This window comes from Diabrotica virgifera, chromosome 1 (genome assembly GCF_917563875.1).
Source record: "Diabrotica virgifera virgifera chromosome 1, PGI_DIABVI_V3a".
Taxonomy (NCBI): Eukaryota; Metazoa; Arthropoda; class Insecta; order Coleoptera; family Chrysomelidae; genus Diabrotica; species Diabrotica virgifera.
The window spans coordinates 84,667,592-84,692,578 of record NC_065443.1 but is presented as its reverse complement, the minus strand read 5'-3'; the positions used below and the strand labels follow the sequence as shown (position 1 = coordinate 84,692,578).

General features: G+C 32.6%; 2 protein-coding genes across 4 annotated transcripts in view; one reads left to right on the top strand and one right to left on the bottom strand.

Annotated features, from left to right (window-relative positions):
• The window catches only part of LOC114335725 (solute carrier family 2, facilitated glucose transporter member 1), a 508,422-nt gene that overhangs the window by 391,765 nt on the left and 91,670 nt on the right, over nt 1-24,987 (top strand). The window lies entirely within an intron of this gene.
• LOC114335726 (uncharacterized) lies at nt 1,982-23,332 on the bottom strand. Its single transcript, XM_028286011.2, has 2 exons — nt 23,184-23,332; nt 1,982-7,464 (listed from the first exon to the last, which is right to left on the bottom strand). Exons 1-2 carry the CDS (start codon nt 23,229-23,231, stop codon nt 7,045-7,047), a joined length of 468 nt encoding a protein of 155 aa, XP_028141812.1. The 5' UTR covers nt 23,232-23,332; the 3' UTR covers nt 1,982-7,044.

Below are 24,987 nucleotides of genomic sequence, written 5' to 3'. Positions count from 1 at the left end.
ATCGACACAATCGCTTTGAAAAAGTATATTTGGGGGTTTTTGGGGTCGCTGATCACAAAACTGGGGTCCGTTGAGCTCTACCGCGTCAGGTAAAGGTCATTTCAAGGTCAAATCAGTTTTGTGATCAGCGACCACAAAAAACCCCTAATATATATTTTCAGAGCGATTGTGTCCATTCATCTTGATTCGACCTTAAAATGACCTTGAGATAGCCGTGAGAGAGGTCAGCGGACCGCGGATTCGTGATCAGCGATCCCCAAAAACCCCCTAATATACTTTTTCAGAGTGACTGTCGATTTATCTTGATTTGACCTTGAAATGACCTTTACCTGATGTGATAGCGATCAACGGACCCCGGATTGATGATCAGCGACCCCAAAAACCCCCTTGTCATATGGTTTCGTCAAATAGTCCACAATTTATTTTTTTTGTAAACCTGTGTAGTTATCAATAAACGAACGATTCATTTTATAGTCACATTCATGCAAGTATAATAATTTTCTAATAACGAAAAAAATAAATAAAGTCGTAGAAAAAGTATAGTATTCTAGTCACATGTATTGGCTATTACTCACTCTGATTAATAACGACACTAGCCATCGGCTCGTGTCGCAAACTTCATCATCCTGAATAATACACATCATTACGTGCTCGTTGAATATTAGTTATTGTTATTACATAATTATGTAATAATAAATAATTATGGACTAAATTTATGTCACAACCTGTGGGAAGTAGAAATAGGGGTAGGCCAAAACTTAGATGGAAGGATGGTGTAGATGAGGATGGGAGAAAACTAGGCGCAGCAACCTGGCAACGGTTGGCAATGGATAGGACTGACTGGCGTAATATAGACTTGGGATGGTCGAGGATCTTTCATAGGGCTGTAGCACCATTGATGATGATGATGGACTAAATTAAGTTTGAGTTCTCAAAGCCTTATAATTATTATAAAGCAACTTTTCTGCGTTTCATAGAAACAAAACTACTTAAAATATCTTACAACTAACTTACAAATTTTCGAGCACATCATTCTTAATAGCCATAATTGAGGCAAATGCTAGTCTATTTTGTTCCACTGTCGAACGGTGACAGTTTTTAATAATTTTCATTTTTGAAAATGACCGTTCGCCTATTGCATTTCAATTATTAGCGTAAAATAAATCTTACAAGCTATGTACTGACAAATTTCGAAACTTCGAAACTAAAAAATTATCTACAATTACTAAATGTTCGTAAGTTTCCTCTGGATCGCGGAAGGTTCGTCAAAATGAAAAATTTTAACGAACATTAACCGCGCCACGAACGCGCGGCGCTCTCACGGCGCTCTCACGGCGTGGAGTTCGCGGCGCGGATATGTAGCTCCGCCTTTAGATAGATGAGCCTGGAGACCATTGTATTTTCCTGACATGTAGCGAAAGGCATGGGTAATGAAGGATAAGGTAGCGAGGGAGCTCTGACTCATTTGTTGCTCTTGCTCTTACTACGTTTCTAAGAAACCGTGCAGACTGATCTGATAGGCAGTACTGTTTCTTCTACCAAACGGCATTCATTAGCGACTTACTCTCACAACATAGGCTTTCTATGTGAACAAAAGTACGCATTGTAATGTAGTTTTATACGTCCAACATCACTTTTATCATATTCCGCGATATTTGAATTTTTCAACGTAATATAATATATAATTATTGTTATTTAAATCTAATTATTATTTTCTCATTTTTGGCCTGCGAGGCCCCCTTTGGGGCCGAGGCCCCTAGGCAACTGCCTACTTTCCTATTGGTTAATCCAGCACTGCCCATCAACTTTTTGACTTTTCAAGTGCTTCACTTGATCTCTAGGCAAATCCCATTGGATTGATTAAAACCAACTTTTGTCATAGTCATCACACTAAAAAACCACCTCCCAAAGTTTGAGATAGTTAAAACTAATTAGTTTGTTGAGAAACTCTCTCAAGGAATTTTTGAAAATAAAGTTGCTATTAGGTTATTAAATTTTTATTATAATTTAATTCAATAAAATACCAATTAAATAAAATTATTAGATGTAATTAACCCTACACCATTGTATAACCCTACACCATTGTATGGTAGAAGGGATATCATTATAAATAAAAAAATTAGATGTAATTGCAATGCAAAACGTAATTCCGTACAAGTTGGAACATCAAAGTTAGTTGAAAACAAAAGATATTTTCAAGTTAGTAGATTATTGATATATATCATAAACTTTCTTGAAAGCAGTGGCGGATCAAAAAATTTTTTTTGGGGGTCATGGATATTGAGGGTGATTTAATTACTTTTCTTTGATTCAATTTCACTTCGTCTTACTACCCCTAAGATAAGTGGGTTTCAATTATTTTTTGGGTGGGCCTAAATTTTTTTTTTTTTTTTGTTTAACGGCTCTCGGTTTTTCATTTGTTTTTAGGAATATTGAATTAATATTTATTTTCGTCTGTAGGGGGGTTATGACATGAGTCATGACCCCCGTGACACCCCCTTGGATCCGCCACTGCTTGGAAGTGTATGATATAGATATATATGAGGGATCATTTTTTAAATAATGAAAAATGGGTTATTTTTCACATAATTTACTATTTTAATTGCTGTGGTAATTCATGTTTTATGAAGGTTTTTAAGATATTTTTCTACAAAGTTGAAAGAAAAAGCTTTCATATAAGATTAAGTTTTGGCCCCTCATTTATTTAAATAATTTTAAATAAAGCTCGAAAAACAAATTTTTACAAAATTATTATTTGCGTTATAAATGAGCACTATAAAAACTTATTTTGCAGGAAATGTTGTGTTATGAATCCAATATGTATAAAGAAAAAAAAACTATTGCAAAAAAACGCGGTTATTGCCGACAAAGTATAAGTTTTATTTCTCTTTTTTATGTATGTTTTCGATAAATTCATTCAAAAATCAAAATTTCAATTTAACTCCCCTCCAAAATGGCGTTTGAAAATTGTTCTAATTTGTTTTTAACTTGTTTTTTAATAACGTCGCGGGGATTAAAATTTTTGAAATACTGTTTCGATATTCGTGTTTCTGACAATTTGTCACACGTCTAAAACAGAATAAAGTTTTTGTAGGACCATTTTTCCCGAGATTCCGTTTTTTAACGACCATCATACTTAAAGATCAACAAACAAGGTTGAATTTCGAGCTAACCAAGCAGGCTCTAGACCAGAATCCTCCTGCTTAGATCACAGTAATACAGTGAGGATAATAATGGCACAATCGGTTGAATGGAACACACCCCTATACATAGTTTTTGTTGATTTCGAGCGTGCCGTTGACAGCTTATCTCATGCTGGATCATCTTATATCATGCATGGAAAATTGTAGAGCTAAGAAACATCCAGCATAAAATAATTTTCATTACAAAGTCACTGTACACTGAGGCGATATGCGGGACACACAATAAGATCAACAGTGACGAATTTGACGTTGACGTCTTTTTAGACAGGGATGCGTGCTTTCTCCGTTTCTTTTTAACATAGCTCTAGACTATGTTCTCTTCAAAGCTGTAGACTTTGACACAAGAGGTATACAATGGGCGTTAATCACACGCCTAAGCAATCTACCTATTAGGACAAAGGTTCAAAGATGTGGCTGACCAATTGGAAAAACTTTCCACTGAAACCAATAAAATAGGTTTGAAAATTAATATTAGTAAAACCAAGTCCAGGAGAAATGAGAATAAAGGCAATCAACAACACGATATTTACTATCGACAACATGCAGATTGAAAATGAGGAAAACTTTACATATCTTGGAAGAGTCATAACAGAAAGCGGAGGCACAGAAAACAAAATTTGTATGAGGATACGAAAAGCTCAACAAGCATTCAACATGCTCGACTCTGTTTGGAGGTCTGACGAGTGTACTACAAGATCTCCCCTTCTCAAGATAATGAATTTATTCCAACTCAAACGTCCTCACGGTATGTGTCTTAAATGAAGGCTTTTATCTTTCACTTTACGGTAAAAACCTTCATAAAAACATGAATTACCGCTTACCGCAGCAGTTAAAAAAGTAAATTGTGTGCAAAAATGGTAAATTTTTCATTATCCCCAACGATCCCCTTATATAAGTTATATACTTTCTGGGTACTATCTTTTGTTTTCACCTAAACTTTGATATAAAATTTATTCCAACCTGTACGGAATTACATTAAGTCCAGGCTGTATAATCGCCCCCGTTAGGTAAATTATTCCGATTCGATTTTTTTGCACAAACTTACTCAAAAATAGGTCCTTATAACAAATCCACAGGGTGCCAGGCGGTACCGTGGTCGAAAAATTGTTTAAACAATTTTTTTAAACAAATTCACAAAAACAATGTCTTCACTTCGGACAAATTTTTTTAAAACACTTGGGTCATTTGGAGCAAAAAAGGTCTTATGTGATTTTTCTCTAAAATTGATTTTTGTCGAGTTATACGCGATTTCAAATTTGAAAAATGCGAAAATGACGATTTATTTTTCAAGGCTTAATAACTCGATTAAAAATTATTATTATGAAAGTCAGAAAGTAATAAAATCAAAGTTTAAAGCCCCCCTACAAGATCCTGAAGAAATTTGTGTCATTACTGTATTACTAAGCGGTTATTTTTAATTGTGAACAATGAGCGCTAACCGCGTATTAGGCGGCCGTCAATGGTGAGTGTGAAAGAGATGCACCACTCCGGCAGTCCAATGGTGAATCTCACTCGCACTCACATTGACGGCCGTCTCAATACGCGGTTAGCGCTCATTGTTAACAGTTAAAAATAACCGCTTAGTAATATAATAATGACACAAATTTGTTCAGGATCTTGAAGGGAGGCTTTAAACTTTGATTTGGCCAATTTCTGACTTTCATAATAATAATAATTTTTAACTGAGTTATTAGCCTTAAAATAGGTCATTTTTGCATTTTTCAAATTTTAAAACGCGTATACCTCGACAACAATCAATTTTAGAGAAAAATCACAAAAGACCTTTTTTGCTCCGAATGACCCAAATGATATAAAAAAATTTGAGCGAAGTGAAATAGCCCAGTCGGGATACCATTTGACCTTGCATTAGGAGCTGCCCCAAATTTTATTATTCTAATCTTTAGAGGAGTTCAATAGTGGTATAAATTTAAAATCTCGACTGAATTTGACCGTTGCGTTAGCCGATATCTTGATTTTAAACGAGAACCGTTTTTGCTCAATATCTCCGCCATTTTCAACTTTGGCACGAAAAATATACAAGCTGAAATTGTTGAAAATGTAATTTTGTCTATTATAATTTTTTTCGTGCGGTCCATATTTTCCGAGTTATGGGGAAAACAGTGACAGTTAGAGCATAATTATTGATTGATTGAATTATCTCGTTTATTATTACTTTTACAACAAATTTTAACCTATACAAAAATGAAGAAAAATAAATTTTGTACAATTTTGATCTCTTTCATTTTTTTGATAAAATCAATATTTAAGGTAGTACGTATGCGGTAAAGGCGCGAGCGTAAGACCTGATTGATTTTAAAGCAATTGTTTTTGTTCAATATCTTCGCCATTTTCAACTTTTCGACAACAAGTGTAAGGACTGAAATTGTTGCAGTTACGATTTACTACAATTTTTCGAGAGAACCAGGGGCGGGTCTAAGAGGGGGAATGGGAAAATTCCCCCAACGGGGTCCAAAATTTAAAAAAAAAATTGTTGAAATTTTAAAATATGTTAGCTGACATAAAACTTAATTATGGACAGACAAATTCAACCAATAAAACCCGCTAGTTAATACATAAAATTAAGTGAACTTAATGCATATAAGTTATTATTTATGTCAATTATGTACTTAGTTTGATTGGTGTTTCATTGGAAGTTTCAAAAATTGTATAAAATATAATTCTCTTTATTTTTGTTTATCTACAATTATGTCGTAAAGTTAATAATAAATGAAACAATTCAATAATTATGCTTCCCCTTCGCTTCCACTATTTTCCTCCTTACCTCGGAGAATATTGATCGCATAAAAAAAATTGTGGAAAAGAAATTGTAGGAAATTGCGTTTCCAACAATTTTAGTTCCTGCCGTTTTTGTCGAAAAGTTGAAAATGGCGGAGATATTAAGCAACAACGGTTCTCCTTTAAAATCAATATTGCGGCTAATGCAAGCGCGGAATTCAGTCGAGATTTTAAATTTACACTACTATTGATCTCCCCTAAAGAATAGAATTATAAAATTTGGGGCAGCTCGGAAAAAAGATTCAATTCAGTAATTATGCTCCCCCCACCACTTTTTACTGTTTTCCCACTTAACTCGGAAAATATTAACCGCATGAAAAAAATTGTTAAAAAGAAATGTAGGAAATCATATTTGAAACAATTTAAGTTGAAAATCGCGTAGATATTGAACAAAAACAATTGCTACAAAATCAATCAGGTCTTACGCTCGCGCCATTATCGCATACATACTACCTTAAATATTAACTTTAGCAAAAAAATGAAAGAGACTAAAATTATGTAGAATTTAATTCTCCCTATTTTTGTATAGAACCATTTATGTCGTAAAACTAACAATAAACGAGATAATTCAATAATTATGCTCTAACTGTCACTATTTTCTACTGTCCACTAAAAATTGTAATAATAGAAATGATAGAAAATTACATTTTCAACATTTTTGGTTGTTATACTTTTTGTCGAAAAGTTGAAAATGGCGGAGATATTGAGCAAAAACGGTTCTCGTTTAAAATCAAGATGGCGGCTAACGCAACGGCGGAATTCAGTCGAGATTTTAAATTTACACTACTATTGACCCCCCCTACAGATTAGAAAAATAAAATTTGGGGCAGCTCCTAATGCAAGGTTAGGCCTGTTATTCGTCTAACCCGACTGGACTAAAAACATTGTTTTTGTGAATTAAAAAAAATTGTTTAAACAATTTTTTGACCACGGTTCCGCCTGGCACCCTGTGGATTTGTTATAAGGACCTCTTTTTGAGTAAGTTTTTGCAAAAAAATGGAATCGGAATAATAATTTACCTACCGAGGGCGACGATACATGTGGATTAATTTAGATTATATTTTATTTGATCAGGCTTAATGGAATCCATTTGTGTGCATCGTTCAAAAACGAGAGCTTTATACTTTGGAGCCAATTGGGAGCCAATTTTGTCATTAATTTGTTTACATTTCTTCAAAAGGTTGTTTATAATTTCTTTTTGCCGAGCGTTATCTCCATATATTTGTATGTACAAACTTCGAACTCCGTCATCAATTATATTACCATTTTCTGACATAAGACCTAATTTTCTAAAATAACAGAGCAAAAAGGCAGCTATGTTCGCCTCGTCTTCTTTTTTTAGGTTTTCATATCCCTCTGTAATGTAATACGGTGGTTTACCGAACTCATTCGAACACGCGTCGTAATGTTCTTTTGATTTTTTTCCTAATAGCAACTTGTCGTCTATAGATTCTGTGTTGACAGCCTGTAACAATTTATTACGATCAATTTGACGATCAAAATCAGTGAAGATAATCTTGCACATTTTATTCTATTACATAATAATTTTCAGTTTTGTTTAAAAATGAGATTTACAAAATTTCACGCTTCAAAAACTCATAATAACTTAGAAGTACAAATTTAAAATCTTCTGTGATTTAAAATAGTTCAAACGACCCGTGACGTCACATAGTTCTACTATATAGTTGTGTTTATGGTTATATTTAGGTACATTCTTCTTATTCTTGTTTAGTTTATTGGCCTTCACCTACTTGGGTATTTGGCCAGCTTATCGTCACGGAATAAGGGAAATATATTTATATTCTAATGACATTTATCGTATGTCATTGTAATAATATACAGGGTTTTAGTAAATAAGTATGAAAAACTTAAAGGGGTAATTCTACATAAAAAAATAGTGACAGTATGCTCGATAAACATGTCCGCAAATGCTTCGTTTCCGAGATACGGGGTGTTGAAATTTTTATTTCAAACTGCCAATTTATTTATTACTCTAAGACCGGTTGGCCTATGAAAATGAAATTTGGTAGGTTTTAAGAGGTAGTTATTGCGCATGTTATGGCATACAATTAAGCATTTTGTATTCATCATTGGCACCATCGCGATTTTAGTTATATGTGCCGTAATTCACAGAGACAAACAATTTTATATCTATGTAAAATATTTGTAAAGAAAATGATTAATGAATTATTTTCTCCAAGTCACCTACACTGGTGGTCACAACATTTACTCATTGTAACTTCGGGTAATTGTCTGAATTTTTTTAAAGAAAAAAATAGTGCGCCACTGTGATATTTCAAACTAAAAATTATTTTTAAATTCTATGTTTCATTTGTGATAAAAATCCTTTATCCTTTCTTGACTCTTTTTCATATGATGCTCCGTTTTTATACAAAAAAATAAAACATCTTGGCGTGTATTTTTACTTCTTAATACATTATCAAGAACTATTTAATATAATAATACTAAACTAGAATAGTAACAGAAAATATTACTAATAAGATTTTCACTAGATGCAAAGCTACAACAAATATTCAAAGTGACGTCTTTTAGAGGTGACAGAAAATTTTTATATTCATCATTAGCGCACCTACGGGAATGTTCTGAATTTTTTTAAAGAAAAACGGTACGCCACTGTGATATTTCAAATTAAAAATCATTTTTGAATTCCTCCTATAATTTGTGACAAAAAATACATCTCGTTTTTTTTTCATATGAGGAGCCATTTTTATACACAAAATACAACATCTTAACGCTTACAAACTATTCGAGGTAGTTTCCATATGCATAGAAACTTATTTCAAATTAGTATTTAATCCTTTGTAAATGTTAGATTTTTTATTTTTTTGCATAAAAACGGCGCCTCATATGAAAAAATGGCAAGAAAGATTTTTTGTCGTGAATTGAACGAGGAATTCAAAAATAATTTTTAATTTGACATATCTTAGTAGCGTACTATTGTTTTCTTTAAAAAATTCAGACCATTACCCGTACGCGCGCCAATGATGAATATAAAATTCTTCTGTCACCTCTAAATGAGGTCGTTTTGAACATTTGTTGTAGGTTCTCACCTATTTAAAATCGTATTAGTAATATTTTCTGTTATTGTTGTAGATTAGTATTTAAATAGTTCTTGATAATGCACTCGTATTAGGAAGTGAAAAATAAGCGCCAAGATGTTTTATTTTTTTGCATAAAAACGGTGCACCATGTCAAAAAAAGTCAAGAAAGGATTCTTATCATAAATTAAACATAGCATTTAAAAATAATTTTTAGTTTAAAATATCTCAGTGGCGTAGTATTTTTTTCTTTAAAAAAATTTAGACCATTACCCGTAGGCGCGCCAATGATGAATACAAAATTTAAACTTGTATGTCAAAAAATGCGCAATAACTACCTCTTGTGACATAAAGACACTTGTGACGTCACATAAATGTATTTTCTACTGACGTTTATGAAGTCTAATTTAAAATGATATACAAATTTTCTTTGTTGGTGCAGAATGTAAAAAGATAACCATATGACGTCACAACGCGTTTTGGGCTAGCTGCTTTAATTTGAATTTAGAATCGTCTTTAGGGGTCAAACGGAACACAAAAATAACTTTTTTACCTTTGATACATATTTAAAATTATGTTCTGTTGTGATTTATAACATTTTTTTTTCGAATTTAAAATTTTATGCAAGTTCCCTATTAAATACAGTGCATGATAAGTGCACTAATGGAAAACATATTAAGTTGTGAGATAGTAAGAGATAAACCAAGTTTCTTATACGTGGCTAGTTGACCTGATAGCACATTTAGTCACGGTTTTTGTTCCAAATTTGAAAGAACCGCTTACATTGACATGAAATTTGGCCTACACATAGGAAACATGTCAAAGAAGAAAAGTGATATTGTGCGGATGTGTGCTTTTGCCCTGGGGGTTTTACCCCTTCTCGGGAGTGAAAACATATACGTTAGAAATAGGTCCGGAAATGGATAAACTGAGTAATTCTATACTAAATTTACAATCAAAATGCAGTAGAAATAAACAAACCAAGACACGTTAAATACTACTTAAAGCAGTACCAAATCATAATTTACAATAGGCTGTGAGCTCGTACGTAGAGGGGATATTTGCAAATTCGCGAGCGCCAGTAGTGACAAGTCTATAAACCTTTACCGGAAATTTGACATAAATGTCAAAGTGATTAATTTAAAATTAAAATTAAAAACATTAATTATAAAAAATATTAGTTGGTTAAAGCTGTGGTATATATTTTTACCTTAAATATACTTACGTGTTAAATACTGAATTTAGTTTTTTTACTGTTCCGTAATATGTAATTATAAATTAATCTTAGCGCCATCTATACGATAATTGTGAAAGTATCCGAAGTAAGAAATTCATATTTTATCAATAGTCCATGTGGTGAGACCGCTCCCGCCTGAAAAAATTTCTGATTCGGTTTCTTTGTGGATTCCTATTCAAAAATGTCCCCTTTAAACAAATCTGAAGGGTGCCGGGCGGAATTGTTTAACACGTTCGCAACTAACCTATTGATACTAGACGTTCCTCAGAAACGGATATGGGTTTTTAGGTAAAAAACAAGAATATTGGATTAAAACTCGGACACATGGATTAGTATATAGATATTTAAACATTTTTTTTTGTTTACTTAGCCTGTCAGTATACTGGTAGTCAGGATATAGATGGACGTTTTTAACTATATACTGAATACCAGTATACTGGCAGGATAATCTTGCTCTGGAACATATATTTTTAAATTTTTTGGGTCAATCCAAACAAGAAAGGTATCTTGTAATTTTTCTCAGAAATTGATAGTTTTGGAGTTATAGGCGATTTAAAACTTGAAAAATGCGAAAATACGCATTTTCGAGGCTTGAAAACTCCTACTTAAATTAGTATTTTTGGGGTTACCAGATACTTAGATTGAAGATTGAACATTCAGCTTCAAGATTCTGAAGAGTGATCGCGTATAACTTTAATTTATACCTTTGTTTTTTAATTGTTAAATATGCGTGTTTATCCGATTTTTTTGCCGGTGCGGCGCGCTCCATTTCAAAAATCTCCTATTTTCTTCCGAAAAATATTTTTCCTAGATTCTTTGGGACATTCTAAATAAAATAAGTTTCTTGACATTTTTCTCAAAAGTTAATAGTTTTTAAGTTATAAGCGATTTAAAATCCGAAAAATGACAAAAAAACGCCTTTTCTGATTTTAAATCGCTTATAACTTTAAAACTATTAACTTTTGAGAAAAATGTCAAGAAACTTATTTTATTTAGAATGTCCCAAAGAATCTAGAAAAAAGATTTTTTGGAGGAAAATAGGGAGATTTTTGAAACGGAGCGTGCCGGGCCGCCAAAAAAATCGGATAAACACGCATATTTAGCAATTAAAAAACAACGATATAAATTAAAGTTAAATGCGATCACTCTTCAGAATCTGGAAGCTGAATATTTAGTCTTCAATTTAAGTATCTGGCAACCTCAAAAATACTAATTTGAATATGAGTTTTTAAGCCTCGAAAATGCGTATTTTCGCATTTTTCAGATTTTAAATCGCCTATAACTCGAAAACTATCAATTTTTGAGAAAATTTACAAGATACCTTTCTTGTTCTGAATGACCGACAAAACTTAAAAATATATGCTCCGGAGCAAAAAAACGTGATATTTTGTATTTGTTTAAAAACATTGTTTAAACAATTTCTGCCCAAAAATTCCGCCCGGCACCCTTCAGAATTGTTTAAAGGGGACATTTTATAAGAATCCACAAAGAAACCGAATCAGAAATTTTTCCAGACGGGAGCGGTCTCACCACATGGACTAGTCAAAATGATTAGCAAAATCTTAAAAAAATCGATTACAATTTAATTACGTTTTTGCGTTGTAAATATTAAGCGATAACAATTAAATAATAAATTTAAAAATTACCGGTGAAAGTTGAATTAGTAATCCGCTAGGAGCGCCACCAGCGAAGCTCAGAGCGTATACATTGTAAATCCCAAATCATGATTTCCAAAGTTTATACTTTGTATATTATGATTCGGGAGTGCTCCTAGTAGCATTTAACGTGTCTTGGTTTGTTTATTTCTACTGCATCTTGATTATAAATGTAGTATAACCAATTCTAAGCAACTTTTCAAGTTTTTTGCGAGTAAATATGTTCATTTTTCCACAAAAAAACTCGTTTTTAGGGGTTTTTTTGCAAATAACTCAAAAAGTAAATATTTTATCGAAGACATTCTCAGCAAAAACTTAGCTTCTAAAAAAGTGAAAAAAAAATGGTGTATGTATGAACTCTCTACTAGACCCAGTAGAAGCAAAGTTGTAGTTGTAGTTTGAAATATTCAAAGCGAATATTTCAACGTGAAATAAATAAAAGATTATGTACTTTTTGGGGAAAACTCATTACAACTTTTTTAAAGTGTTTAAAAAATATTTATTTTTGTTTTCTAAAAAAGATTCTATCATCAAAAGTAAGCAATTTACGCTCAAAATAAAGTTGGTCCCTTTTTTTGGTCAAAAAGGTCGAGAAAATCACCGCCTAATTAGCATCTTAAATCAAATTAATCGTTACCGCTTCACAAGTTACTTTGCTTATGTATTTTGCATATGATCTGTAAGTTTCATTTGTTCAAAGGGCTTATTTTTTTATAAAATTTGGTTTTAAAGTACTTTTTTTAATTTTTAATTTTGAAAAAATGCTTTTGTTTTTAGATGACTTAAAATTTATTAGTGATTCTAAAAATCACAAACAGTAAAAAAAGGTAGGTTTTTTTTTCTGAATATTTTGGATTTTTTGTTTTTCTGTAAGGCAAAAATTGGTTAAGATATGGCTATTCAAAATTTGCATACACTCGTGATTATTGACTATTGTAAGCCCTTTCAACTACAGCCTCTTCAAAAATAAGCACTTTGAACCGATGCAACTTACAGATCATATAAATAATACATACCTACACGAGTAAAGCAACTTGTGAAGTGGTAACGATAAATTTCATTTGGACTGCCAATTGGGGGTGATTTTCACGATTTCTTTTACCAAAAAAAAAGGGACCAACTTTATTTTGAGCTAACTTCCTTACTTTTAATGCTAGAAACTTTTTTAAGAAACAAAAATGAAGCTTTCTAAATACTTTAAAAAAGATGTAATGAGTTTTCCCCAAAAAGTGCTTTATTTTATGGTTATTTCACCTTGAAATATTGGATTTGCAATTTATTCATTAGTTACAACTATTTTTAAACCTTATTTTTCATTAGTAACAACTCTTCTTTTACTGGGTCTATGGTTCATACATACACCATTTTTTTCATCTTTTTATGGGCTATATTTTTAATAAGAATGTTAGTATTATTTTATATTTTGACAACGACACCCGACGGTCGAAACGTTAATAAAATCATTTTTTGGTAAAATTGTGACTTATTTCCCATTGAAAATAGTTGATTATAAAAATGCCACAAGGAAATAGCTTCAGAACAACATTAATAATGTTTTTTTCGATAAAAAACGTACTTTTTGAGTTATTTGCAAAAAATTTGTCTAAAAATGTGTTTTTTTGTTGAAAAATGAACATATACTCGCAAATAACTCTAAAAATAAGTGAAAAAATGCTATAGAATAAAAGTTGTTTACAATTAATACACACATCGGCACAATATATCACTTTTTACTTTGATATATTACCTATGTGTTTGCCAAATTTCATGTCAATCTAAGCGGTTCTTTAACTATATATTCAGTGATTACAATAATTTATATACCTACTATACAAAAAAGAACTAACAATCTGTCACTAAGCGTTGTTGGAACGCTTTGATAAATTTTGAACATCTTTAACAACAAAATACTTGGATTACAGAATATATCCTGGTGTATTCTCTGCTTGGATCTTCCATAAATAATAAACAATAAATAACTTCTTATTAATTTCACGTCATTAAATCAACTATTTATCAAATACACTATTACGCCTGGACCACGCGCCGCGTTCCAAAAAAACGTTGATTAATATCAAGCTGAAAATTTGTTAATAGTTTAACGGTGTCATACGGTGTCTAGTCGGACAAACTTTGATGTACGGGAACACTGGAACAGGAAAATTTTAATTGTGGAACAATTTAAAAATTTGGAACGTCAGACTACCAAAACGTCATATGTATTTTGTCGGACAGAACTTCCAATTTGATTTGTTACCCTTTCATTAAACTCTCATGCAAAAATCAGACTGCTATTTATCACCAACATATTTCCTGTCATTTGACATGTTCCACGTGTCGGACTTATTAAAACGCCCAGTTGGTGATATATACCAGTCAGTGGCGTAGCGTGAGTGTCGTGTCGGCTGCCCAGGGCGGAAGACAATTTTGCCGCCCTCTTATTTAGGTATTTTAATTTAATATATGATGGTAAATTTCTAAAATTCGGAAGTGACAGTTATTTCCCGAACATGCTGTAAAGTAAACAAAGGAGACTGCCACTATCAGTTTTTGGTTAGCCTCCTTCCATAGCTAAAAAAAGTTACAGAACACCGCAAATTGAATGTAAGACATAAACTTCAGAAAGTTCTTATTGATGAAGAAGAGCTGCATAACTGATCCTCGCATATCTCCACTCTCTACACAACACCGAAACCGACGCTTTGGACCAGCAAAACAAGTGGGCCCTCATAGACAATTGAAACCACTAACTCACCTTCAGGTGATAGGTATTAATCCTGGTTTGTCACAATATTTCGGGAACTTTTCACATACCCAGTAACTGTGTCATGTAGGCTAATACAAAAAGTTTGTATGTTCTTTGAACTATTGAGTACGTACTTCTTTTATTTCCTTTTTATGATAGATGGGTTACCTTTGTCACTTTTGGCTCATCCGATAATAATCAAAGAATTTTTGCGGATTATTTAGTAAATCGTCATGCAGGTGATGGAATTTTCCCGGTAAATTCCTTCTACTAAGTATTTCATTTATCCAACACAAACTTCTTTTCTTAGCACGACGAGCCCGCAAACGCCTTATTACGTAAGGTTGTTCCAAAAGGTACATGTCTTTTTAATCTATTTTACACCCTATGCACAAAGCTCACTTTGTTTCAATGATGACAGTCGCGAACTAAGTAGCATATAGTCGCCTGCAGTGGATAATAGCAGTTACTCAGTCTCATGATCGCACAAATACGGACGTATACGCGCTAATTGCGAGTCGCGCGACTACACTTCCAATGGACGACCAGCCATAGTCTTTTCTTTGCTCCGCACAATGAATATCGTATAGGGTAGTAAAAATAATTTTAAAATAATAATTTTAAAAATAATTTTAAAAATAATTTTAAAATAATTGCCGATGTATGTAATAGAAGTCATTCTCGCTGATTGTTAGTCATAAACGGGGAATTCCCACAAGTCAGTATAGACGTTGTTGCCAGTCGCTACAAAATATCATTCAGAGAAAAGGAATTCGTCACAAAATAAGTAATGAAAAATACCGTACTCCTTTCAATCGGTTCGAATTTGTAGTTGCGATAAAAGTATAAAATGGTTCAAATATTTACAAAATATTTTTATTATTTATTGTTAAATTTTGCCGCCCTCTAAGAACTGCCGCCCGGGGCGGGTCGCTCCTACCGCCCCCACTACGATACGCCACTGATACCAGTCTAATTTTTTGCACGAGAGTGTAATGAAAGGGTAACAAATCAATTGGAAGTTCTGTCCGACAAAATACATGGGACGCTTTCGTAGTATGACGTTCCAAATTTTGAACCTGTTCCACAATTAAAACTTCCCCTGTTCCAGTGCTCCCATACATCAAAGTGTGTCCGACTAGACACCGTTAAGCTATTAAAAATTTTTGAGCTTGCTATTAATCAACTTGTTTTTGGTACGCGGGATCCACGTCTATATCTTCTTCTTCTTCTTCTTCAGCCTGTGTTCGTCCACTGCTGGACATAGGCCTCTTCTCCTCGCCTGTTCCCTCTTGGTCTCCAGTTTGTTAGTCTCTGTGTCCATTTTTCGGGATTATCTCGGGCAACATGTCCGACCCATTGCCACTTGAGCCTTGCTATACGTTCTGCGATATCAGTAATCTTTGTTCTTTCACGAATGTCGATATTTCGAATTTTTTCTCTCAAACTAATCCCTAGCATGGCCCTCTCCATCGCTCTTTGAGTTGTACTGAGCTGCTCTAAGGTTTTCTTTGTACAGGTCATGGTCTCCAGTCCATATGTAGTTACAGGCAAGATACATTTGTCATAAACTCTACATTTTAGACACATTGGTATATCTCTATTCTTCAAGATAAAGCTTAACTTGCCGAAAGCTACCCAAGACAATTGTATGCGTCTTTTTATTTCGGCTATTTGGTTTTCTTTGCCGATTTTAATGGTATGTCCAAGATATATATATATAGTGGTCTACATTTTCAAGACTGACGTTGTCAACAACAAGATTAGTTTGTACATTACTCATTATTTTTGTTTTCTGAAGATTCATTTTGAGACCTATTTTATTTGACTGCTGGTTTAGTTCCTTCATCATTTGCTCCAGTTCCTTGATATCTGTACTGAATAATACTATGTCGTCCGTAAACCTCAAATGACTCAAACGTACACCATCAATGTTTAGACCTTTTTCCTCCCAGTCGAGCTGTTTGAATACATTTTCCATTGCTAAGGTAAAAAGTTTTGGTGAAATAGTATCACCTTGTCTAATACCTTTTCCAAGGCGTATTTTTTCGGTTTTTTGGTCTTCATTAATTTTGATGTGGAATGTGGCCTGTTCATAAATGTTTTTAATGAGTGTAGTATACCATGAGTCTATTCGAGCATCCCTTAGGGCTGACAAAAAGGACCAGGTTTCAATACTATCGAAAGCCTTGTGAAAGTCAACAAATGCCATATGTAAGGGTACATTATATTCTGTGGTTTTTTCTACCAGTGTTCTGATGGTTTGTAAGTGATCGTTAGTACCAAACCCTTTTCGAAATCCCGCCTGTTCAACCGGTTGATATAAATCAAATTTTTGTGTTATGCGGTTGGTGATTATTCTTGTTAGCAATTTGTATAAATGTGACAACAAACTTATAGGCCTGTAGTTTTCGATATTAGTAGTGTCTCCTTTCTTGTGTAAAAGTATTATTTCGGCGTTTTCCCATAGATTGGGTATTCTTTTCTCTATTAGACACCTATTCAGCAAGACTTCCACAACCTCTACAACGGTGTTGCCACCCATTTTTAACATTTCATACGTTATATGATCCTCGCCAGGAGAGTTTCCGAGCACGTTTAGAATTGTTTTATGGTCTATCCCGGGGTTCTGTATAGTGGATGTATAAAGATTCTTGTAGAACGTTTGTATTTCCTTGATTATTTGAGTTTTTTCCGTCACCGTATTCCCCTGTTGGTTTTTGATTTTAGTTATCTTCGAATTTCCTTTAGTTAAATTTGATTTCAATACTGTCATGTTTCTATTGTTTTCGATGGTTTGCAATATTTGTTTTGTTTTATAAGCCCGCAAGTCTGACCTTATGCTCTTTTTAACTTTATTGTTGATAGCCTTATATTCTGGTAATTCTTTAGATGTTCTTCTTCTTTCTTCCATTAAATCCAGTGTTGTTGGTTTAAGTTTCGTTTTTCTCGGATTTTTATTTTTACCACAGATCTTTTTTGTAGTTGATGGTATGTCATTCGTTAATTTTTGTGTTATTTCATTTATATCTTTCGTGTTGAATACTGGTAAAGGTCCTAGTTTCTTTTTTAGTTCACTTTGATATTCCTCTTGATTCATTTCGATTGCTTCTATGTTTGGTAATTTATCCTGTGTTAATAATTTTCTTCTATCGAATTTCATATTTACTTCTATTCGCACCCTAACTAATCGATGGTCACTACCAGTGTCGACAGAATTTAGTACAGTAACATCTTTAGCAATGTTTTTGAAGTTAGAGAGTATAAAGTCAATTTCATTTTTTACTTTGCCGTCTGGGCTGTGCCACGTCCATTTTCTCTGCATCTTTTTCTTGTAGAATGTGTTTAAGCAGAATAGCTTTTCTTTGCTGAGGAAATTTTCGAGCATATCTCCCCTGTGATTTCTACTTCCCAGTCCAAAATTTCCAATATATTCGTTGTCGTTGTTATTTTCGTTCTTTCCTATTTTAGCGTTGAAATCTCCCGTAATTATTACGTAATATGTTTTCTCTAGGTTTCTGGCTCTTGTAATGTCTTCATAAAGTTGTTCTACCTCTTCATCATCTGCAGAAGAAGTTGGCGCATAACAATGGATTATTTGAATGCTGTATCTACAATTTAGTTTTATTACCAGATAGATAACTCTATTAGAAATCGCTTGGAATTTAGTTACCAAGTTTTCAATTCTTTTATGTACCAAAAACCCTACGCCTCCTATACCTTGGTTATTTCCTTGGTTAGGTCTATATCAATATTATTTAATAAACAACTCAAAATATTCCTAAAGCCGTGTCAAATATTTAGTAGCTTTGATTGTCACTGTCTTGTCAACACATTCTGTTCGACTGAGTTTCGATTTTGAAAATATCACCACGGACATGTTCATTTTTTTCGAATTCTGAAAAAACTAATAAACATTTTTGAAAAATTTATAAGTAGAATGAAAGACTACATTATTATCGAGGGCCGAACGTCCTCCGAAATTAAAATAAATAATAAGTTTCTTTTAAATGAGGTGAAATTAAAAAACACTCAATTTTCTCTTTTTTTCTTCGCCCCTGTCACTTATTAAAATAAACATTATAGAAGTTTTCAGGGACTTTCGGCACTCGGTAATAATGTAATCTTTCATTCTGTTAAAATTTTCAAAAATATTTGTTAGTTTCCTTATGATTCGAAAAAAAAATGAATGGATTTAAATAGGATTGGAGCCGAAATTTTGCCTCTATCATCATCATCAATAGCTCGACAACCCTTTTTTGGGTCCTGGCTTGTTCTAGGATTTTCCGCCATTCTGTTATGTTCCTTGCTTTGTTCTTCCAATTGCTAATCCCAAGTGTTTTCAGATCTTGTTCCACTTGTTCCATGTATCTGAGTTTGGGTCTTTCCTTTGACCTTCTCCCTACTGGTGTCTGTCTCATTATATGTTTTGGTGTTCCAGTCTCCAACATCCGTTCAACATGGCCCATCCAGCGCAGACGTCCGATCGTTATGGATCTTATGACGTCGCGTTCGTTGTAAGCTGCGTGTAGTTAAAAATTATATCTTCTGCGCCATACGCCATTTTCTTTCACCCCCTTATATATGTGTCTAAGGATTTTTCGTTCTAACGTACCTAATACGAAGGTATTAGGTACTAAACTAACCTAATACGTTCTCATCGCTTTTCGATATACTTATATAATAAGGACCGGTTTTATCAGGGTTTTGTATATTTTGCTTTTGGTTTTTCTCGTGATGTTGTTAGATCTTAGATGTTTAATTAGTCCATTTTAATATGTTTCATTAGCAATATATATTCTTCTCTTAACTTCTTCGCTGACATTGTTATCTGCGGAAACTAGTGAACCTAGTAAGTATGTAAAATTTTTCACGCTTTGGATGTTATAGTCTCCTATTGTCAGATTCTGTAAGTTTCTTTGGCCTGTCGATTTGCTGGCCTTCATGTATTTAGTTTTTATTTCATTAATATTTCTTCTTCTTCTTCTTGATGTGCCTATCCGTGACGAATGTTGGCGATCATCATGGCAATCTTCACCTTATCTGCAGCAACGCGGAAAAGCTGCACAGATGTTGTGTTGAACCAGGTTCTGAGGTTCTTTAACCAGGATGTTCTTCTTCTTCTTCCTGGACCTCGCTTTCCAAATATTTTTCCTTGCAGAATGGCCTGTAGGAGGGCATATCTGGATTCATTTCGCATAATGTGTCCAAAGTATTCCATCTTTCGAGATTTGATGGTGGTTAGTACTTCTCGGTTCTTCCCCATTATTCTAAGAACCTCCTCATTTGTGACCCGATCAGTCCATGGGACTTTAAGAATTCTCCGATATAGCCACATCTCAAATGCTTCCAATTTTCGGCACATATCCTCGTTCAAGGTCCATGATTCAACACCATAAAAAAGGACAGAGAAGACGTAAGATCTCAGCATTCTTACTTTTATACCAAGAGAAAGGTTGTGGCTCTTAAAAAACGCCCCCATACGGTTGAAGATTGATCTAGCTTTTCCGATGCGCTCTCTTATTTCTTGGTTATTGGTCCATTCTTCATGTATTATGGTGCCGAGGTAGTTGTAGTGCCTCACTCTTTCTACAGGGGTTTGGTTGATATAGAGTTGACCTTCTGTTTTCTTTTTCTTGCTGACGATCATAAGCTTTGTTTTCTTTACGTTTATATTGAGTCCATATTGCTGACTGTAATACGTGATTTTGTCCATGAGGATTTGTAGGTCTTCTAGGTTGTCCGCAAATACTATGGTGTCATCTGCATACCTGATATTATTTAGCCGGTACCCGTTTAGTAGAATACCTTTTTCAGTTTCGTGCAAAGCTTCGATAAATATTCTTTCAGAGTAAAGATTGAAAATTAGGGGGGACAAAATGCAGCCTTGCCTCACTCCACGCATGATTTTGACATATTCGGTGAGTTCACCGTCAACTCTGAGGTTTGCAGTCTGATTCCAGTAAAGGTTTCTAATTATTTTCAGATCTTGGTTGTTAATTCCTGCTTCTTTTAGTATTTGCATCATCTTGGCGTGTTGTACTCGACCAAACGCCTTCTCGTAATCAACCAGACATGCGTATACGTCGTAGTTTACGTCTCTGCATCTCTGTAATAAGACTTGTATTGAAAACAAAGCCTCTCCCGTACCAACAGCATGTATGAACCCGAACTGGTTGGGCGAAATTTGACTTTCGCATAGCTTGTAAATTCTCGTATGGATTACCTTTAGGAACAATTAATATTTACGCCACTGTTTTGTGACGCTCTTTCTATCGCATTAAATGCTTCTATAATTTCTCTTTCGCTTCTAGCTATGATATCAACATCATCTGCAAATGCCAATATTTGTACACTCTTTTTGTTATTATTGTTCCTCTGGTGTTGACTTTTGACTTTCTAATTATTTTCTCTAATGTGATGTTGAATAGAATACAGGATAGGGCATCTCCCTGTCGTAGGCCTGTTCTAATATTATGGATTGTATCTGTAAATGCGTTTTGAATTCGAATTTTTCTTTGTAGGGGAATGCATATAGATTTTCGCTTCAGAAAAAAATCAAACAAGATATAACTTTTTGTAATTTCATTAAGAAATGTTTAATAAACAACATATAAAAAAGTTCTACTCGAGAAGTGGGTGCTTCATTTTTTATTAAACAAATGAACTGCGAACTTAGATGTTTTTCCTCCGAAACTCCGAAAATATAAATTCTAGAAAAAAACTGATTTGATCAATGAATAATTCAGAAAATTTGACAACAAAAATCTTATTTAAATATTTTTCTAAAATTAAATCTATAGCTTCTATAATTTTTTATTTATTACGCTAAAGTAACCCGTCTCACAAACATTGGCGCACTGTAAACTAGCGTTCGGCGAAGTGTACGGTTGAGTTATTTTAATGTAATTCTTTAACTAATGGATCAAATGAAATTTTACAAATCTGACATGAAAGAAGAACAATTAAGCTATCTTATGGTTATAATAAAAATAATTAAAATGTATGGGCATAAGTACGGTGTGGGCGGAAAATGAGAATTACATGAATTTTGTTTAAGAATGATTTAAAAGTGTGTAACTAATACAATTTTACCTATAAAACTCTCAAACTTGCACAAGTTACCTTTCAAACATATTAATAAACGAGGTTTTACTCAAAAAAATTAAAAATTTTAATTCAAATGATACGAGGTCTCAAAAAATGTAATTTTTGAAAACTTCGTAGTTTTACAGAATACTACCACTTTAAGATTACAATTTTATAGATGTTTTCTTAAAGCTTAGGACGTAATCTTTAGTGCACTAAATTATTTTACTTTAGAAATGAAATAAACAATTTCTTTTTGGAAAAATTAAGAAAGATAAAAAAAGTAATACAAAAACCGAAAATTACCTGTTAAAAAAATATTTATACAAAATGATCAAAACTTTTTTCTGTAAAAATTTCCTAAAATACATTTAATAATAAGCGTCAACAATAATAAATGTTCAACAAAACAAATTTTTTGTGCTCTTATACAGTATGTCGGCGTAAATTGGAACCTATTGATAATTTTTTATTATCAGTTTTACGAAAAAAAGTTATTTTTTTATAAAATACTCTGGATTGCATAGAATCTAAGATGCAATCATGAGATATCAAATTTTATTAATTTTATACGAGGTATGTCAAAAAATATGAATTTCACTCAAGAGTAAAGTACCTTTAAATTTCACAATATCGAAAATTGTTATTAAGAAAAGTTGTTTGGAATTAAAAACTATGTTCCAATGTTCAATTACATCTTTCTAATTGAAATATTGTTAACTATAAGGACACTTAACTCTTAAGTGAAATTCATATTTTTTTACATACCTCGTATAAAATTGAAAAAGTTTGATATCTGATGGTTGTATCTGAGATTTTAGACCACTTAGAATATTTTATGAAGAATAACTTTTTTTCGTAAAATTGATAATAAAAAAGTTTCCCATATTATGGTTCCAAGCTACGCATACATACTGTATAAGAGCTTAAGATAAGATATAAGAATTTTCAAATTATAATGCCAAATTCGGATTCAGCATAATCAAAAACAAAATAGAAACATATTTGATCAAAGTAAAATGATGAATTCAACGATATTTTTAAAATTATTTATACAAATAAAAAATGTTATTGTTTAAACAATTTGCAGCAAAATCTGCGAGTACAACTTTTTACTTTAACATGTATATAAACTAACAAAAAAAGTTTTAGAAAAATATAAGCTTGTTTGAATTATTCCGAAACAATGCATGTTTTCGCTCTATCTTGACTCCCCTATTGTACTTTAAGTGTTTCTTTTACTATATCAATGAGTTGAGTTGGAATATTAAACTCTTTAAGGGCGTTGATCAGAAATTCTCGATGGATACTATCATAGGCACTCTCAAAATCATTTTGCGTCTATCCCCTTAACAAAAATAGGAACATAATATACGAATTGATCAAAGAGATGCTTACCAAAACAACCACAAAAAGAGCAAAACCAAACAACATTAATTTCTTCATATTGAAAATTGAACTCGCTCTATCGTAAATTAACTATAAATATATTTTTTCTATATTAACACTTAATTTAGACGGTGTTATATACTTTAAGTCATTCCCACACAGCTCATAAAATTATATCTTTCCACATCTAAAATGGTCTTTTACAAATTTTTCTAATTAATTTTAATAATTAAAATATATAGTCCATAAACCAAAAGCAATAATTAATTAAAATCTATTATAATTCACGTAATCTCGGTAGTTATGGATTATATTAACTCTGCACTTGCCACGTGGCTTTGTAAGACGTCAACTGCCACGTGGGGTGCTCACAGCACCCCTTAAAAATTGTCTGAGATCTACTTGTTTATAAACAAAATAATGTATTGAGTAACATGAAAATATAAAAAAAACATGTTTTATTAACTTACTAGCTACTAATATTATAAAAGTTAAACAATACAATTAAAAAGGTGTTATAAACCAATTACCAAGTACCAAGCCATAGTAAATGGAGTGAAGTAAAATATCTAAAAATAATAAGATTTAATGAGTATAGAGTCTCTATTATTAATTTAAATCACTTATTGCAATAAAAAATGTTATTTTGACCAGTTTATCAAAAACACAAAAAAATCTTAAAACTTAAACTTCCAGATGATGAGACCCCAATTCGACTTTATAGCTACAATAGTCGAGGGTCGAAAAATAAAAATCAATACAGGTATTTGAAGGTGCTAAATCGTAGGGGGGATATAGTTAATTAAAAATACATACAGAGATACTCGTAAATCGACCTCATTTTTTTATAAACAAAGGCCAAAGTCAGAAAATATTGTTTTTTTCCTATAGCATTTTTAGTATCATATTTACAGCAAAAGTTGTTTAATGAAAGTTGTGTATCATAAAAAAACAATTATTTTGAATTTTTATAAGTAAAAATCCATAAAGAATTAACCTAGATACTTGCAAAAAACCACGTTTTTTGCATTATTTTGTAAATGTTAATAACTTTTGCCAAATAGGTCGTAAAGAACTTATTATACCTTGATAACGAGGCAATTGTGTCTTTATTAGTGTACAAAATTTCAAGAAGATCTGTTTGTCAGTTTACGAGTTATGTTATATGTTTATCCCAGACATCAAATGTTTAAACAATCATTGTTGTCCTAGGAGTATTTTCAGACCTTTTTGGCAAAGTGTAGTGAGTTCTTAAAGACTCAAAGTACTAAGAAAGTTAAAAAAAAGAATATATTTGTTTCTTAATTGTTGTTGAACAGGTCGATAAGAAAATGTTGAGTTTTTTCCTTATAAACAATTAGAATATCTTTGTTATTTTTTCTGATAAATAATTATAATTGGTTGTATCAAAAAGCTGGTAAAAAAACATACATTTAAGAAGAAGAAACAACTTTCTAGGTCCAATAATAGCCAAGTTATACTTTTTTTTTGAAAAATCACATCTCGATTGTTTATAAATATTAAGAGTTGAAATTTTTACATAATGATAATAAATATCTATATTTTATATTGCAATTGATAAGTACGGAATATCTTCTATTTAAAACGAGTAATAACCCTTTAAAATGAAGTTACTCACGCTGACTGAGCTGGGACCATGTGATGGGGAAGATTGTCGGAGTCCAGTTCCGCGCGTCGAGATTGTGCTATAGAAAGTTCAATTTGGAGCGCTTGAAAAATTTTATAATAAATCAGCTTCCAGTAGAGCATTCACTTTTTTTTAAATCTGGGTAACTCGACGAAAGAATAACAA

Bases quoted from the DNA above. Each gene is read 5' to 3' on its own strand.
- LOC114335726 (XM_028286011.2), bottom strand. From the start codon at position 23,231: ATGAAGAAATTAATGTTGTTTGGTTTTGCTCTTTTTGTGGTTGTTTTG. The intron at 7,465-23,183 runs GTAAGCATCTCT...AAATTGTTACAG, and splicing joins CTCTTTTTGTGGTTGTTTTG to GCTGTCAACACAGAATCTAT.